This window comes from Labeo rohita, chromosome 11, assembly GCF_022985175.1.
Source record: "Labeo rohita strain BAU-BD-2019 chromosome 11, IGBB_LRoh.1.0, whole genome shotgun sequence".
Taxonomy (NCBI): Eukaryota; Metazoa; Chordata; class Actinopteri; order Cypriniformes; family Cyprinidae; genus Labeo; species Labeo rohita.
Genome location: NC_066879.1, coordinates 3,514,248 through 3,531,239, shown reverse-complemented (window position 1 = coordinate 3,531,239; position 16,992 = coordinate 3,514,248). Strand labels below are relative to the sequence as shown.

General features: G+C 34.9%; 1 protein-coding gene, 1 long non-coding RNA gene and 9 other non-coding genes across 13 annotated transcripts in view; 7 read left to right on the top strand and 4 right to left on the bottom strand.

Annotated features, from left to right (window-relative positions):
- The window catches only part of adamts9 (ADAM metallopeptidase with thrombospondin type 1 motif, 9), a 58,873-nt gene that overhangs the window by 36,718 nt on the left and 5,163 nt on the right, over positions 1-16,992 (top strand). The window contains exons 29-33 of one of the 3 annotated variants that reach the window (XR_007828701.1): positions 1,148-1,315; positions 4,163-4,339; positions 7,013-7,183; positions 7,434-7,642; positions 7,900-8,029. Coding sequence is in view for 2 of the 3 variants with exons in the window: in XM_051122604.1 (XP_050978561.1) it covers positions 1,148-1,315; positions 4,163-4,339; positions 7,013-7,183; positions 7,434-7,628; positions 7,900-8,029 (841 nt within the window). In the remaining variant the exon portion in view is untranslated. The remainder of the gene's footprint in view (positions 1-1,147; positions 1,316-4,162; positions 4,340-7,012; positions 7,184-7,433; positions 7,643-7,899; positions 8,030-16,992) is intronic. The other 2 variants (XM_051122605.1, XM_051122604.1) reach the window with 2 other exon arrangements.
- Positions 1,651-16,986, bottom strand: LOC127173009 (uncharacterized). The gene is made up of 3 exons (XR_007828702.1): positions 16,747-16,986; positions 4,145-4,329; positions 1,651-3,791 (listed from the first exon to the last, which is right to left on the bottom strand). It is a non-coding gene; the product is annotated as an uncharacterized LOC127173009 (long non-coding RNA).
- On the bottom strand, positions 8,998-9,070 carry trnav-aac (transfer RNA valine (anticodon AAC)). Its single transcript has one exon. It is a non-coding gene; the product is annotated as a tRNA-Val (tRNA).
- Positions 9,695-9,767, top strand: trnav-aac (transfer RNA valine (anticodon AAC)). The gene has a single exon. It is a non-coding gene; the product is annotated as a tRNA-Val (tRNA).
- trnav-cac (transfer RNA valine (anticodon CAC)) lies at positions 10,668-10,740 on the top strand. Its single transcript has one exon. It is a non-coding gene; the product is annotated as a tRNA-Val (tRNA).
- On the top strand, positions 11,042-11,114 carry trnav-aac (transfer RNA valine (anticodon AAC)). The gene has a single exon. It is a non-coding gene; the product is annotated as a tRNA-Val (tRNA).
- trnav-cac (transfer RNA valine (anticodon CAC)) lies at positions 12,463-12,535 on the top strand. The gene has a single exon. It is a non-coding gene; the product is annotated as a tRNA-Val (tRNA).
- trnav-aac (transfer RNA valine (anticodon AAC)) lies at positions 12,837-12,909 on the top strand. Its single transcript has one exon. It is a non-coding gene; the product is annotated as a tRNA-Val (tRNA).
- trnav-aac (transfer RNA valine (anticodon AAC)) lies at positions 14,191-14,263 on the bottom strand. The gene has a single exon. It is a non-coding gene; the product is annotated as a tRNA-Val (tRNA).
- trnav-cac (transfer RNA valine (anticodon CAC)) lies at positions 14,999-15,071 on the top strand. Its single transcript has one exon. It is a non-coding gene; the product is annotated as a tRNA-Val (tRNA).
- Positions 16,412-16,484, bottom strand: trnav-aac (transfer RNA valine (anticodon AAC)). Its single transcript has one exon. It is a non-coding gene; the product is annotated as a tRNA-Val (tRNA).

Genomic DNA, 16,992 nt, shown 5'->3' with positions numbered 1-16,992 from the left:
TGTATGTAAAAACCATTTCAGATGTGTATAATTAGATCTTTACGCAAGTAAAGAGACCTTCACGCGCTCACAAAATGAAGCATGAATATATATATATATATATATTATACATTCTCACACAAAGTAACATTTTGAGGCAGTTTACGCAGGTGTATGATTTATTATGAATCAATATCTAGGGCTTTGTATGATTGTTAAAGTGGATCATTATAACAATGGTACATGGAGGTCTTGCTTTAAAGATAAATGTGTATTTTATGTGATTTCCTTTGTTATTTTGCTGCGGCTGTCCATGTTGTTGTAATTGAATGTTGTATAATATGTATTCAGTGGAACCAACTGTATATAATTTGGTATTGTACATATTTGTAAAAGCAAATATATATATATATACATATATATATATATATATATATATATATATGAATGTTAAACCGATTGCCCAAGATTTTTTTTGTTCTGGTTTCACAATGAATTCCATCAGTTTAAATACAACTGTGACACGGTGACTTGAAAAAGTATTCCCAGGAACACATTATCCAATTGGGGAGTTTCTGTTCTCTTAGTTCCTGTATTTCATGAATGCATGCTGGGAATGGACTTGTTCAACTTCAGACTTGTCGCATCGTATCCATCCTCCCTCTACGGGGCCCTTTGATTATTCGTTCCTCTCCCATCCTGAGGTCCAGGGAAGCCTCTCTCTCTTTTCCCTTCATCCGCCGGTGCCAGAAAATATGTCACTGTTTCTTCGGCTCAGCAAGCAGATGTAGCGACTGCCACTCATTATGATTCAGAGACACTTTCTTTCCCGCTTTTTATAGTGTAAATAATATTTGAGGTAAAACAAATGATTCCTTTATGCTGCTTCCGTTGTATATCATATATTATGTCGTCCGTATGTTATACTGTAAATATCTATATGTTAATTCTCCACATGATGTGCTGTCAAAATGGTAATAAATTTGAAAGTAATTACAATGATTACCACAGGATTGATCTATTCTTTTGTTTACTTTGACATACCCATAAATTCACATAATCAGCTTCATAATCAAACATAATCACCTCAAATGACACACTAATTAGGCTTGTGTTTATCAAGCGGTTGGATTTCACTGTAGCTTTTTTTTTTTCCCCCTCCTTGCAGTGCTCTGCATCCTGTGGGAGAGGGTACAAGTACCGTAACGTGACTTGTGTCAGTCACTCGGGCCAGCCAATCCCAGAAGAGAACTGCCTACACCTGCCCCTCCCACAAAAGCAAAGGCGTTGCAGAGATGGGAGGTGCCCGAAGTGGAAGACAGGGAGCTGGGGAGAGGTAAAACTCATACTTTAATATATATTACACGTGCGTGCATGGTATACAGACGACCATTAAAAATATTTGGTGTCTGTAAGATTTGTGTTGTCACAGTACAAATGTGAAATATTATTACAATTTAAAATAACTGTTTTATATTTTAAAATATTTTAAAATGTAATTTATTCCTGTGATGACAAAATTTTTAGCAGCCATTCCACCAGTCTTAACAAATCTACAAATCATTCTAAAATGCTGATATGGTAATCAAAGAAACATTTATTATTATTATTATTGCTGTTGATAATATATTGAAATAAATATATTAATATTAATATAATAATACATTTTACCTCAAAGTGTTTGTATATTCTGCTATTTATGGAAGCTTGTTTCTGCCACTGAATAAAAAATAAAAAAAAGGTTGTTGCAATTATTTATCTCACAATTCTGACTTTTTTCTCAGAATTGATACAAACTTCAAATTGCGAGAAAAAGCTCAGAATTCCGAAGTCACAATTCTGAGAAGTAGTCAAAATTGCGTTATTTATCTGACAATTCCGAATTTTTTTTTTCAGAATTGTGTGAAATAAACTTAAAATTGTGGGAAAACAGTCAGATGTAAGAAAGTCAGAATTGCAAGTTTATATATAATATAAATAAACTTGCAATTCTGACTTTTTTTTTTCAAAATTGCGTGATACGAACACACTTCTGACTTTTTTTAATCAGAATTGTGAGATATAAACTCAAAATTGTGAGAAAAAGCTCAAAATTGCAAAATAAAGTCACAATTCTAAGAAATAAAGTCAGAGCTGCATTATAAAAACTCGCACTTCTGACTTTTCTCAGAATTGTGAGATATTAACTTGAAATTTAGAGAAAAAAACTTAAAAATTGTGAAATAAATTCACAGTTCTGAGACAAAATCATATTTCTGAGAATTAAAGTCATTGTGTTATACAAACTCACACTTCTGACTCTTTTTTATTAGAATTCTAAGATATAAACTCAAAATTGCAAAGTAGCATCACAATTCTGAGAAATAGTCACATTTCTAAGAAATAAAGTCAGAGTTGCCTCATACAAACTCACACTTCTGACTTTTTTTCTCAGAATTGTGATACAAACTCACACTTGACTTTATTTATCAGAATTGTGAGATATACACTTGAAATTGCAAGAAAAAAACTCAAATAAAGACTTACGATTCTGAGAAATAAATAATTGAGTTATATAACTCGCACTTCTGACTTTTTTTTTCCTAAGAATTTCATGTCAAACTCAAAATTGTGAAAAAAAAGTCAGAAGTGAGAAAATCAGAATTGCAAGTTTATATATAATATAACTCGCAATTCTGACTGTATAAAGAAAATGTGAATTATTAAGTTAAGAATTTGCAATTCTGAGAAAAAAAAAAATTCCCCCTTGTAACTGGACTTTATAACTCGCAACTGCGAAGTCAGAATACATCTATAAATATGATGAGTAAAGATGAGTAAAATGAATGCTTTTAATTCATATATTAATCTTAAGATAAATATATTAATGCTGAAGACAGTTGTGCTGCTTAATATTTTTGTTTAAACCTTCATACATCTCTTTTTTTAGGATTCTTTAATATGTATATATTTTTATGAAATAGAAATATTTAAAATATATAAAAATATAAGAATGTAAAAGTCTAACCTGAGACTTCTGATCAGTATAATGCATTCTTGTTGGATAAAAGCTCATTTCCAGAAAAAAAAAAAATGAAACCAAACTTTTGATTCTAGATCATCAGCAGCATATATTTAGAGATTTACATGAGCAGACTGCATCATAACTAAGTGAAGAGAAGGAAAGTTGATATGCAGAAAATTGTATTTGTATAGCAGAGCATATCCTAATTTCACCGAGTCAGAAAGCCCTCATTTATTCTTCACTTTACTCACTCATTTATGCATACTTACTCATGTGCTTATTAATATGAATACTGCCCCACCAAAAATAATATATTTAATAAGGAATTTAAAATGCATGTTGTTCCGTTTCTTCAAACACAAACACATTCAGAGTGTAAGATGTCGGAGTCCGCTCACTGTTTTAATATATATCCCAATGGGATACACAGTAGCACTCAAAATCTCTCTTTCTATAAAAATCACTCCCATACACAGATCATCTCTGCCTGTTATTTCAAGAGCCTTTCCAATCAACAACCAAATACACATGAACAAATGACCCAGCATGATCTACACACTATGACCAATATTTAAACTCATGTAAATGAACAGAGCTCAGTTCCATCTGATGTAAATACCAGTTTCATTTGATTTTCATTTGGCTAAATTTCAGACTTCATCTTCTGTGTTAACCACAAGCAGACTTGGTGATATAGTGAAACGGAAATTTTCATTTGTTGTGGCAAATTTGCCAAGTTTGCCTGCATTTGGATGGCATTCATTCAGTGAAAAACCCACCTAGTCTCATCAAGTTTACCAAACTGCGTCTGTAAAACAATAGAATATGTACAGTACAGACATTAGTTAAACATTTACCTCATCCTTGGTTTTCCAGTGGCCCCAGCTGAAAAACAAATGCTGTTTGCTGTTAAACGCTGTGCGCATACATTCAGGTACAGCATCATTTTTCTGAGATTTAACAGAGCAGGATTGTGCAAACCTCTCAACAGACTGGCTTTATTCTCTTCATTGTAATCCCATCCGTACCTGTCATCATATTCTGATTTATGACGTTCATTGGAAGTAATTACTATCTGAATGAGGACAGCTGGGATTTGTTAAGACTTAAAGTATGTAAACAGAAAACAGAAATGTAGAATTGATGAGTTCCATTACCCACCTGTGTCGTTCTCCATAGTGTTCATCATCGTGTGGAAATGGACTGCAGCATCGTGAGGTTTCTTGTGTCGGCGGTGACGAGCGCAAGACGCAGGAGTCTAAATGTTCCCGTCTCATTCGCCCGCCCGATACCCAGCCTTGTCGGGTCACTGACTGTGTCTCCCACTACAGGTGGGGCAAAGGAGACTGGCAAGAGGTGAATATGTGAAAAAGAGTGAGAATGAAATGAGTGAGCATGAGCAGCAGAATATTATAAGCATAAGAATACATCTCAAACCGTTCTCTCTGAGATTATATGGGCAAATTGTAATAGAGCACAACAGTGACCGCCTACTTTTTACTGTCCTTGACTCTGGAAGTGCTTTTTTTCCTTTAAAGGGATAGTTTACCCAAAAATTCTGTCATAATTTAATCAGCCTCATTTTGCTCCTAATTCATATGGTTGTCCTTTTTTTACTGTGGAACAGAAAATAAATTTCTGTCCATACAATGAAAGTCAGTTGTAACCAAAACTGTTTGGTGAACCAACATTCTTCAAAATATCAGGGGAAAAACAGTCATACAGGTTAAAAATGACATGACAGAATTTTTGGGCAAATGCCCCTTTACATTTTTTCCACAATGATTTCAGAAAAAAAAAACATCATCAAGCAAAAAGAATGCCACAGTGCAGAACATTTGTTTAACAGTTTTGCTGGTGCATTTTTGTTAAACATGGCTAGTAATTAAGACTCTTTTTTTTTATTAAATGCTTCTAGATACTTACTTAAATGTACCTTAATGTTTTTGTAAAATCTGCTATTTATAGAAGCCTGATTAAAAAAATATAAAAAAAAGGTATGATTTTAAAATAAAAAGGTTATTTTTATCTCACAGTTCCTTTTTCTCAGAATTGCGAGTTTACGTCTTAAATTTGACATAATTGTGAGATATAAACTTGCAATTGCAAGAAAAAGTCAGAATTGCAAGTTTACATCTCATAATTCAGAATTTACATCTCTCAGTTCTAACTTCATAATTTGCTATTTTTTATATCTCACAATTCAAATTTTTTTCTCAGAATTATGATATAAACTTGCAATTATGACTTTATAACTTGCAATTGCGAGTTTATATAATGGAATTCTGAGACAAAAGTTAGAGAATTGCGAGTTTATGTCTCGCAATTATGACTTTAGAACTCACAATTGCAAGTTTATCATGCAGTTCTGAGAAAAAAAAAGTCAGATTTACGAGAAAACTATGAGAATTACGATGTATAAAGCTGCAATTGCAAGAAAAAATTCAGAATTGCTTGTCCGTATCTTGTAATTCTGAATTTATATCTCTCATTTCTGACTTTATAGCTTGCAGTTGTGAGTTTATATCTCACAGTTCTGACTTTTTTTCTCACAGTTGCAATTGCGAGTTATAAAGTCAGAATTGAGAGATAAATTCAAATTGTGAGATATAGACAAGCAATTCTGAATTTTTTCTTGCAATTGTGAGTTTATATCTTGCAATTCTAACTTTTTTCGCAATTGCAAGTTTCTATCTTGCAATTCTGAGAAAAAAGTCAGAATTGCGAGAAAAAAGGTCAGAATTTCAAGTTTCTATCACAATTCTGAATTTATTCCTCTCAGTTCTGACTTTATAACTTGCAATTGCGAGTTTATATCACGCAATTCTGAGAAAAAAGTCAGAATTGTGAGTTTATATCTTGCAATTCTAACTTCAGAATTTAGAGTTGTGAGTTAATATTATGCATTTCTGAGGAAAATAACTGAGATATAGACTCGCAATTGCCAAAAAAAAATAAAAAATTGCGAGTTTACTGCTCACAATCCTGAATTTATCTCTCAGTTCTGACTTTAAAACACGCAATTGTGAGTTTATGTCATGCAATTCTGAGAAAAAAGTAAGAATTGTGAGTTTATATCATGCAGTTCTTAGAAAAGAGTCAGAATTGCAAAGAGTCAAAAGATGTCAACTTGCAATTGTGCGGAAAAAAGTCTGAGATAAAAAGATGCAATACCTCTTTAAATTTTTTATTCAGTGCTGGAAACAGGCTTCCATAGCTTTTGGCTATGATAGTGTAAACCAACGTTTTTACATGCACTTAAATTCCTGGAACTTACAGCAGTTGTATTATGTAACCATATATATATATATATACAACTGCAAAAAAAAAAATCTATCTGCAACTATGTTTCTGAAATCACTAAATGAATCATGGTTAATTAATTTCCTTATATCGTCATTCCCTGTTTCTCCTAATAATAAATTATACAGCAGTTCTGCTAATATATTACAATTGGGGGTCTTTGAGTCAAAATGGCTGAGAAGCACTGGTCTACAGAAAAACTTTTTAGACAACAAAAACTGTTCCGTTAGACTCAAATCTGGGTCATCTAGCAGCATGGAATCACAGCACTTAAAAGAAGTGTAATTAGTTGAGTGCACTGCTCCGGAGAACACCTCCACTTCTCCCCCCTTCACAGCAGACACAGGCAGCTGGAGCCTATTAGAGTAGCTCACTTTGCCTGTCGGATGCTTGAGGGGCCAAGTTGCCTCGCACAAAGCTTGGTGCTGCTCACTGTCAAAAATTTACAGCATATGACAGGATTCCCAGAAACAGGTACCTCGCTTCCCACTTCCTTTACTTTCTCTGCATTCAAAGTTAACCCTGTAATAGAGATTCCACTCCGGGTTAGCAATCATCACACATTATATTCATAGCTAAAGCTGAACTCAACTTTTAAGCCCACCAAAAATGATGTCGTTTTCAAAGAGTTGCACACATACAAAACGCTGAAGTTGTAATGTACTTTCATTATCCTACTGCTTGCTAGAAGTTGGTGATCACTTTTTTGGATTTCCTTTACTTTAGTGCAGCAAAACATGCGGTTCTGGTTACAAGGTTCGAGCAGTGGTGTGTTTGGATAAGGATGAAGGTGCGGTGCATGAGACGTACTGCATGAACCAGAGAAAACCAGCTGATAAGGAACCTTGTAACTTACAACCTTGTGAGTTCATCTGGATTACGGGAGAATGGTCTGAGGTGAGAAAAAATTATATTTAATAATTTATTAAATATACATAAATTATTATTTTTAAATTATAAAATTATTTAAATTATAAAAATAATTTATGTTCTGTGCCAAAAGACGGTTTAAATCTATTGAAGAAATAAAAGGATGCAGTTTGTAAAGTGTGCATTTTTGAATCACCAGTTGCAAGGATAATTTACAGTAAAGCTTTAGATGTTGTGGATTTGGTTTTCTTTCCATCAAGGCTGTTTTCCTTTTTAGTGCTCAGTCACCTGTGGTCAGGGATATCAGAGGAGGCTGGTGTCCTGCAGTGAGGTTCACGCTGGGATTGATAATTATGAGTATAGTCTTAACTCTTCATTAGACTGCCCCGGCACCCCTCCTGAGGACATCTTGCCTTGCTTTCGGCTGCCTTGTCCTGCTCCACACACTTGGAGAGTGGGTATATGGGGACCTGTGAGTTTATTAAAGTAATTATTCATGATTTGAATTTGTCTTATAAAATGTAACATTTTTGAGAATGGCCACTCTTCAAAAAAAAAATGTGTTAAAAGTGTTGTTTTGCTCAACTGAAGACAGGATTTACATATGGACGGGAAATAATATATACCTAGCTGAATAATTATACATTATTTAAAATTATACAAAATTACTAAAGGTCATTACCAAACGCATAATGTCTGTTTAAAATAGATGTTTGCACATCTGTCTCTTTTTTGTGCATTAGTGCTCCGCAAGCTGTGGAAGTGGTTGGACAGAAAGACAAGTCCAGTGTATATCAGCAGAGGGTGAGGTTTCTGAAAAATGTCCCTCCTCCTCCAAACCTGAGGAACGGAAATCCTGCATCAGTCCTTCTTGTGAGTAACAATTAATTAATAGTAGCAGCAGCAGCACAGTGAATTACAATGAATGTCCTTACAGTTTAATTTCTACCCATATAGTGGTGGAAATTAAAGGTTTGCAACCTTGAGAAGTGGCAAAAAAACTGTTTTGGTAACGTTATTTGGTAACATTTATGTTATCTTTTTTTAAAGAGGCAGTCATATTTTCAAACTGTAAATTTGTATTTGCATTTGATCTTGTTCAGGTTTGTAAAACATTATAATATTTAAAATATTAAAATATTTATAAAAAATAAAAAAGTCAACTGTTACCATTACATTCTCTGTTCTGTTATTTAATTAACAGTGCTAAACTTTATTTTAATTAAATAACAAAACAGAGAGTTTAATAGTAACCGTTAACTAGGAATGTCTGTGGCAATCTGATAAGACGCACAGAGACCTCGAATGCTGTTGGTGAATGACTGACAGATAACTGTGTACTACTTAAATACCCTGCCACGGAAAAGATGAAACAGCGCCTTGAAATTTATGTGTGGCCAAAAATATATTGCATCTGTAATGTTAAACACTACCATAGAGAATGAATGAGAGAAGTTAAGGGAAGTTAGGCTCAACCATTTCAGGTGAACATGATAAACACTACAATGTGAAAACCTTCATGTTAATTTTTTCTTTTTCAGAATATCTTTTAATGTAATAAACAATCGCTCCTCACCAATTTTACACTTTTAGTGGATGCCAAAATACTGAAATACACCACAATAGTATAAAGGGTATAAAAGGTATTGATTTCCGGTTTATGTGAACTTTAATATTATTTTTCCAGCATTACAATAAAGGATTTACAAAACAACTTTTGGAATCGGACAGCAATAAAATCACTGAGTGGCCCTGGCAAATGTTGAAAACGAAAAAAAACTTACATCCCCATGAGAAACAGTTACCATCTGAATAGGGCTAAATAATAAATTCTAAATGCTTGTTTCCGCCCGGTCTCGAACCGGGGACCTTTCGCGTGTTAGGCGAACGTGATAACCACTACACTACGGAAACACCTGCTGTGTTCATTATTAGTGCCCGTGGGATTTGTGGGGGTACTAAAGAGTGTTTGTAGGTTCATGAAAATAAATCAGAATAAATAATTTGGAAATAGAAAACAGAAATATTTTTTTTTTTTTTTGGAGTGGACAAATGACAGTTCACAGCTTTTACCAGTGCATCTGTATTGAAATCTATGTTTCTGCCCAATTGGTTTTGCCTAGATTTGTGGCCTTTCACTTATAAAGTAAATGTGACAACCACTACACCTGTGGTTCCCAACCACGTTCCTAGAGTATCCCTAACACTGCATATTTTGCATGTCACAAAATATAACACCTAATATAAAATAAAATATTGTATTTATTTACCTGCATGTCATGTAACCAACATCAGAGAAATGTGAACATGTTGTTAAATTACTGAAATATAACCTTACAATTTTAGAGAGTACTTCAAGTACATCTTTTGGGTCAAAAGAGTTTTTAAGTGAGAAAACCTTCTCAGAGCTACATTTTTCTTGAAATGTCTAGTAGGACTACATTGCAGCTATCTGCCAAAAAATGCAAAATTGGTGGGGAACGCTTACTTGTAATGTTGGAGGATTTTTCAAAACAACAAGAAAGAAAGGGTATTCAGGTTTCCGTAGTGTAGTGGTTATCACGTTCGCCTAACACGCGAAAGGTCCCCGGTTTGAAACCGGGCGGAAACAACATGTGGCTTTTTTAAATGTTTTCAAGGTCCAAATAGATGACCTGTGCCCAAAATTGCCTGCATATGCATTTATATTGAAAATTACAATTTTCTGGGACTGGTTGGGTTTTGCCTAGATTTGAAGAAAATTAACACTCTTTTGTTAACGCATATTGCAAGTCTTGTGGTGAACAATTAATCTGTGCAACTTAATCCATTAAAAATATCTCTCAAAGATGTGGATTTGGATGGCAATTAAATTACCATACACCTTTGGTTTTCGTCAAAAAACAGTAGTTAACTGGGACGGAAATTGTTACATTGACATTCTGGATTCAGACAGCAATAAAATCACAGACTAGCTCCTGCAAAAGTTGAAAATACAATACATGCAGTATATACAAAGTATATATTACCATAAACCTTAAACATAAACCATGACTACTACTTTGCCTTGAAAACTCTCCTCCAGATTCACAAACGCTTCGTAACCGTTCGATCTGGTAGTTAAACGGACTATACATGCCTAACAATAAATATTCAATAACTTGTGTCCACCACACGCTGCATTTTACAGTTATCAACTCAGCTATGAAAAAAAAAAAAAAATTAATTAATTAAAAAAAAAAAAAAAAAAAAAAAAAAAAAAAAAAGAGGGCAAGGGCAAATTAACTTGTAATTATTATGCAGTGCATCAAAAAAAAAAAAAAAAAAAAAAAAAAACAGAACGTTTTACACACCAACATTTTGAAAATACGACCATTTTCATGAATTCGAAAGTTTACATCAGAACGGCTTTATGAATGATTTACACAAAAATTTGTTATGCTCGTGTTTCATGAATGAGGCCCATTGTCCCCACACTTCTGTAGACTTGTTGGAGGATTTTTCAGAACAACAGGAAAAACACAGTATCAGGGTTTCCGTAGTGTAGTGGTTATCACGTTCGCCTCACACGCGAAAGGTCCCCGGTTCGAAACCGGGCGGAAACAATGTGTGGCTTTTTAAAATGAGCGCTCCGTTGAACATAGTTCTTCAAACAGGGATTGTATTTTACAGGGTTTTAGAAACAAGTTCTACTAGACACTTTATGAAAGACTTTTCCGTGAGGCGTTTTAACCCAAAACTTATGTGACGGAAAATATTTAACAACATGAGAATTTCACATGTTCACATTTCTCTGGTGTTGGTCAATAGTCATGCAAGTGAACCAATAAAATATTTTCTTTTTTACTGTGTTTTATTTCAGTCCCTTAAAAACTGCCCAGGGCAGTAAGAAAGACTGTAATAGGAGTTTCCGTAGTGTAGTGGTTATCACGTTCGCCTAACACGCGAAAGGTCCCCGGTTCGAGACCGGGCGGAAACAAAGCTTTTTAGAATCGCTTCTTTAGGGCAAAAAGTTTGCACTACAGACATGTGTAGAAAATATCTCTTTTACACTACAGAAACCCAACTACTTATTTGTTCTGGAGGAATTCAAGAAAATATATTTCAAATAAATATTTTAGTCAAATTGTAATATTTTGGTCAAAATGTCTTACGGCTACGTTTTTCTTGAAACATTTAGTTGAACTTCTAAGTGCCCTTGTCTCTCATGTTGAAATATTTTCTGGAAAGTACAAGAAATTATCATTATTGAGGTTTCCGTAGTGTAGCGCTTATCGCATTTGTTTCACATGTGAAAGGTCCCTGGTTCAAAACCAAACAGAAACATTACGTAGTCTTTTGAAATAATCACCTCACTAAAAATAGTTCTTCAAATAGTGTTTAGTTTCGTTTTTAGGAGTAGCTCACCTGTCCGACTGTTAGATTTCCTAAAAAAATTAAGCATCTGTTGGCCTGGTTTCAAGGTCCAAATAAATGACCTGTGCCCAAAATTGCCTGCATATGCATTTATATTGAAAATTACAATTTTCTGGGACTGGTTGGGTTTTGCCTAGATTTGAAGAAAATTAACACTCTTTTGTTAATGCACATTGCAAGTCTTGTGGTGAACAATTAATCTGTGCAACTTAATCCATTAAAAATATCTCTCAAAGATGTGGATTTGGATGGCAATTAAATTACCACACACCTTTGGTTTTCGTCAAAAAACAGTAGTTAACTGGGACGGAAATTGTTACATTGACATTCTGGATTCAGACAGCAATAAAATCACAGACTAGCTCCTGCAAAAGTTGAAAATACAATACATGCAGTATATACAAAGTATATATTACCATAAACCTTAAACATAAACCATGACTACTACTTTGCCTTGAAAACTCTCCTCCAGATTCACAAACGCTTCGTAACCGTTCGATCTGGTAGTTAAACGGACTATACATGCCTAACAATAAATATTCAATAACTTGTGTCCACCACACGCTGCATTTTACAGTTATCAACTCAGCTATGAAAAAAAAAAAAAAAATTAATTAATTAAAAAAATAAAAAAAAAATAAAAAAAGAGGGCAAGGGCAAATTAACTTGTAATTATTATGCAGTGCATCAAAAAAAAAAAAAAAAAAAAAAAAACAGAACGTTTTACACACCAACATTTTGAAAATACGACCATTTTCATGAATTCGAAAGTTTACATCAGAACGGCTTTATGAATGATTTACACAAAAATTTGTTATGCTCGTGTTTCATGAATGAGGCCCATTGTCCCCACACTTCTGTAGACTTGTTGGAGGATTTTTCAGAACAACAGGAAAAAACACAGTATCAGGGTTTCCGTAGTGTAGTGGTTATCACGTTCGCCTCACACGCGAAAGGTCCCCGGTTCGAAACCGGGCGGAAACAATGTGTGGCTTTTTAAAATGAGCGCTCCGTTGAACATAGTTCTTCAAACAGGGATTGTATTTTACAGGGTTTTAGAAACAAGTTCTACTAGACACTTTATGAAAGACTTTTCCGTGAGGCGTTTTAACCCAAAACTTATGTGACGGAAAATATTTAACAACATGAGAATTTCACATGTTCACATTTCTCTGGTGTTGGTCAATAGTCATGCAAGTGAACCAATAAAATATTTTCTTTTTTACTGTGTTTTATTTCAGTCCCTTAAAAACTGCCCAGGGCAGTAAGAAAGACTGTAATAGGAGTTTCCGTAGTGTAGTGGTTATCACGTTCGCCTAACACGCGAAAGGTCCCCGGTTCGAGACCGGGCGGAAACAAAGCTTTTTAGAATCGCTTCTTTAGGGCAAAAAGTTTGCACTACAGACATGTGTAGAAAATATCTCTTTTACACTACAGAAACCCAACTACTTATTTGTTCTGGAGGAATTCAAGAAAATATATTTCAAATAAATATTTTAGTCAAATTGTAATATTTTGGTCAAAATGTCTTACGGCTACGTTTTTCTTGAAACATTTAGTTGAACTTCTAAGTGCCCTTGTCTCTCATGTTGAAATATTTTCTGGAAAGTACAAGAAATTATCATTATTGAGGTTTCCGTAGTGTAGCGGTTATCGCATTTGTTTCACATGTGAAAGGTCCCTGGTTCAAAACCAAACAGAAACATTACGTAGTCTTTTGAAATAATCACCTCACTAAAAATAGTTCTTCAAATAGTGTTTAGTTTCGTTTTTAGGAGTAGCTCACCTCTCAGACTGTTTCCGCCCGGTTCGAAATTAGCACCTTGCTGAAAACAGTTCTTCAAGTAGTATTGGAAGTGCTCACCTGTCTTAAAACGGGGGAAAAAAAAGGATCAATTGACAGGGTTTCAGGGTCCAAATAGATGACCTGCACCCAAATTTTTGCCAGCACATGTATTTGTATTAAAAATGGAAATTTTCTGGGGCTGACTCGGTTTTGCCTAGATTTGAAGGGATTTCAAAGACTGAAATCAAAACTGATACTCTTTCTTTTGTTGGCGCACATTGCTAGTTTTGTGGTGAACAATTAACCCAGGGCTGGTCAGCTTTGGTCCTGGAGGGCCACTGTCCTGCAGAGTTTAGTTCCAACCTAATCAAACACACCTGAACAAGCTAATCAATGTCTTCAAGATTACTAGAACGCTACAGGCAGGTGTGTTTGATTAGGGTTGGAGCTAACCTCTACAGGAGAGTGGCCCTCTAGGACCAAAGTTGCCCGGCCCTATATTAATCCATGCAATTTAATCCACTAAAAATATCTTTCAGAGATGTGGATTCGGATGGAAATTAAATCACCACACCACCTTGGTGTTGGTCAAAAAACAGTAGATAACTGCGCTGGGAATTTTTAGACTGACATTCTGGATTCAGACAGCAATAAAATCACAGACTAGCTGCTGCAAATGTTGAAAATACAATACATACCCATTAGAAACTATTACCATTAACCTTCAACATAAACCATGACTACTACTTTGCCTTGGAAGATGACTCACAATCTGTCCAAATCAATGCAATGAGATACACTGTGTCCACAGTTGTGTAAACATTTTGTCCTGAAGAACCACATCTAAAATTTTTGTTTCCGCCCGGTCTCGAACCGGGGACCTTTCGCGTGTTAGGCGAACGTGATAACCACTACACTACGGAAACACCTGCTATTATCACTTCCACTGCCCTATCTTCTGCTGCCACTATTTTTGTGGGGGAGCTGCTAGTGTTGCATAATCATATCTTTAGACTGACGGCAGCAGATCTGGGAGCCTTGCCCGCTTTGAATGGCCAAGGACTGCCCTAGAGGCCATATGACTAACACGTAAAGCAACCAATCATGTTTCGTTTTGTGCTGTGTCATGTTTCGGGGCATGGAAATGTTCCCCCAAGAACAGACCGTGTGTAAAACTGTAAGACGTATTTTAAAGAGTCTGTACCGTGGACATTACATATTTCACATACTTGAAAAAATCCAGCATTTAGTTGATCCTGAAAAGCCCTCACTGTCACAGTTGTAAACATGACAGCTTTCTTCTTCCATGAGGGGGTCACGGCACCTTAGTTTCCAGGCGGAACGTTGGAATGCGACACCCACGTCTCCCAGAAATCCTATATAAGTCAACCAATTGGGAGCTCATGAAACTAAAGCAAAATGAAACACTTACATGAACATGGGAATGCCATGTCGTTAAATTGTTGAAATATTATCTTACATTTTTAGAGATACTTCAAGCAAATCTAAATGGTCAAATAAGTTTTAGGTCAAAACAACTTGTTATGACTACATCTTAAAACATCTGGTAGAACTTTATTGTCGGTATCCACAAAAAGTGTAAAATGAGTGAGGATATGCATGACACAGTACAAGACTGACATGTGTGACATTACTTTAAAGTTTCCGAAGTGTAGTGGTTATCACGTTCGCCTCACACGCGAAAGGTCTCCGGTTCGAAACCGGGTGGAAACAATGTGTGGCTTTTTGAAATAAGCACCTCGCTGAAAACAGTTCTTCAAATACGGAGTTAATTTGACAGGGTTTCAGGATACAAAACAATGACCCGCATACAACACAGAGGGGAAACGGCAGTTTACAACTTTGCCAGCATATGTCTGTACTGAAATATTTGTCTGGCCCTGGCTGGTGTTTGCTAATGTGAAGGGATTTTAAAATTGCCTTTTGTTTCCAGCTGGTTTAGGAGGGCCTCTTGCATATAAAGTGATTGAGATAACCACCTACACAACAGAATGGTTTCTAAATAGTTTGCAAACCCCTGAGTCTTTCATGAAGAATCTGCAGGGGGTTCATGAGTTAATGAAAAGCTGATTAAATCATTCAATTGTGCTTGAAATTAAAATAAAATAAATAAATAGGGATGCACAACTAAAATCAAAATATAGCTTTTAATAATAACCTTTGATTATAAAATCAAGGTTGAGATTTAATTAGTTTGTTGCACTTTGCATTTCATAATGAAGAGTAGCACTGTACTGTATATGAGTGCAGATTTGATGCAGTGTTGAAGCAGACTAGTTCACAGCAATGCAACAGCAATATGCTGCTTCTCACAAACTCCATCTCTGTATGCACTGTAAGTTTAACATTTAACTTAGATTTTAGGGACACCGTGTGTGCTTGGTTTACTTAGTTTTTTGTTTGCTTGCTTTCCACATTTGCACAATTTCGCCAGCATTCCACTAAAATACAAGCTTGAGAATTTTTAATGTTAAAAGATTGAGGGGTTGAATGTTTAAAAGTGAAGTTAAGACATAAATATTGTTAATTTGTAGAAAATTATAGAAATTATTACAAGTATAAATTATATTTATAATTATCAGATGTTTTTAATTGAACAGTGCAACTGTAATTTACAACAGTAATATGTTTGTCTTTATTTTTTATTTAATAATAATAATAATAATGTCATATCATTTTTTAAATCATCATATGACACAATAACTGAAACATTTTTAGCCAAGTTGTGCATCCCTGTAGATAAATAATTTACCAATAAAATAAATAAAATAAACCAATTACTAAAAAAAAAAAATATTTACCAAATAATAATAATAATAATCATAATAAATATTTTATTTGCCTGCATGTCATTTAACCAGTAATCAACATCAGAGTGCTACAAAAACTATGACTTGCCTAGGAAGAGGACTCACTATATATCCAGATTAATTCATAAACATAAAACGTCACATTTCTTCACATCTCTGTAGTGCAGTCTTTTATCCAAAGAAGCGTTTATTTAAATTAATTATTTAATAACAATATAGATATATGTCTTTAAAAGATACTCATGTTTCCGCCCGGTTTCGAACCGGGGACCTTTCGCGTGTTAGGCGAACGTGATAACCACTACACTACGGAAACCCATGCGCGCACAGCAGCTGTTGCCCTGGAGGTTTGTGGGGGAACAGCATGGGGTATAAAAATATAAACATAAAATTTAAATAACTTTAATATAAACACATTAAAGAACAGGTCCCCTGGTTTGAAATCGAGCGAAAATAAGCTTTTTTGGAATTGCTATGCTCTTTACTGTTCAGAAAATAGGTGGCAAACTATTTCCAGCCAAGTTTACATAGGAATCTAATGTTGTTAAATCCTTTTTGCTAAATCGGGAGCTCCTTACCTGTCAACTGTTTTTGCTGAAACATCATCCTCTTCTGCGTGGACAAACTAAACAACTTGCTGTGACGTGAAGCTCGTCGAAACAAGATCAAAAGCACCGCGCGAACATAAATACTGTGAAACTGAGTTACGACGCGGCACGTGGAGTATGAATTCATGTGCATTCGTCGCTCAGTAAAACTTCTGATCAGATGTACGTCCGTGCAAACTCTTTCTTTCTCTCTCTCTCCCTCTCTCTCATTCTCAG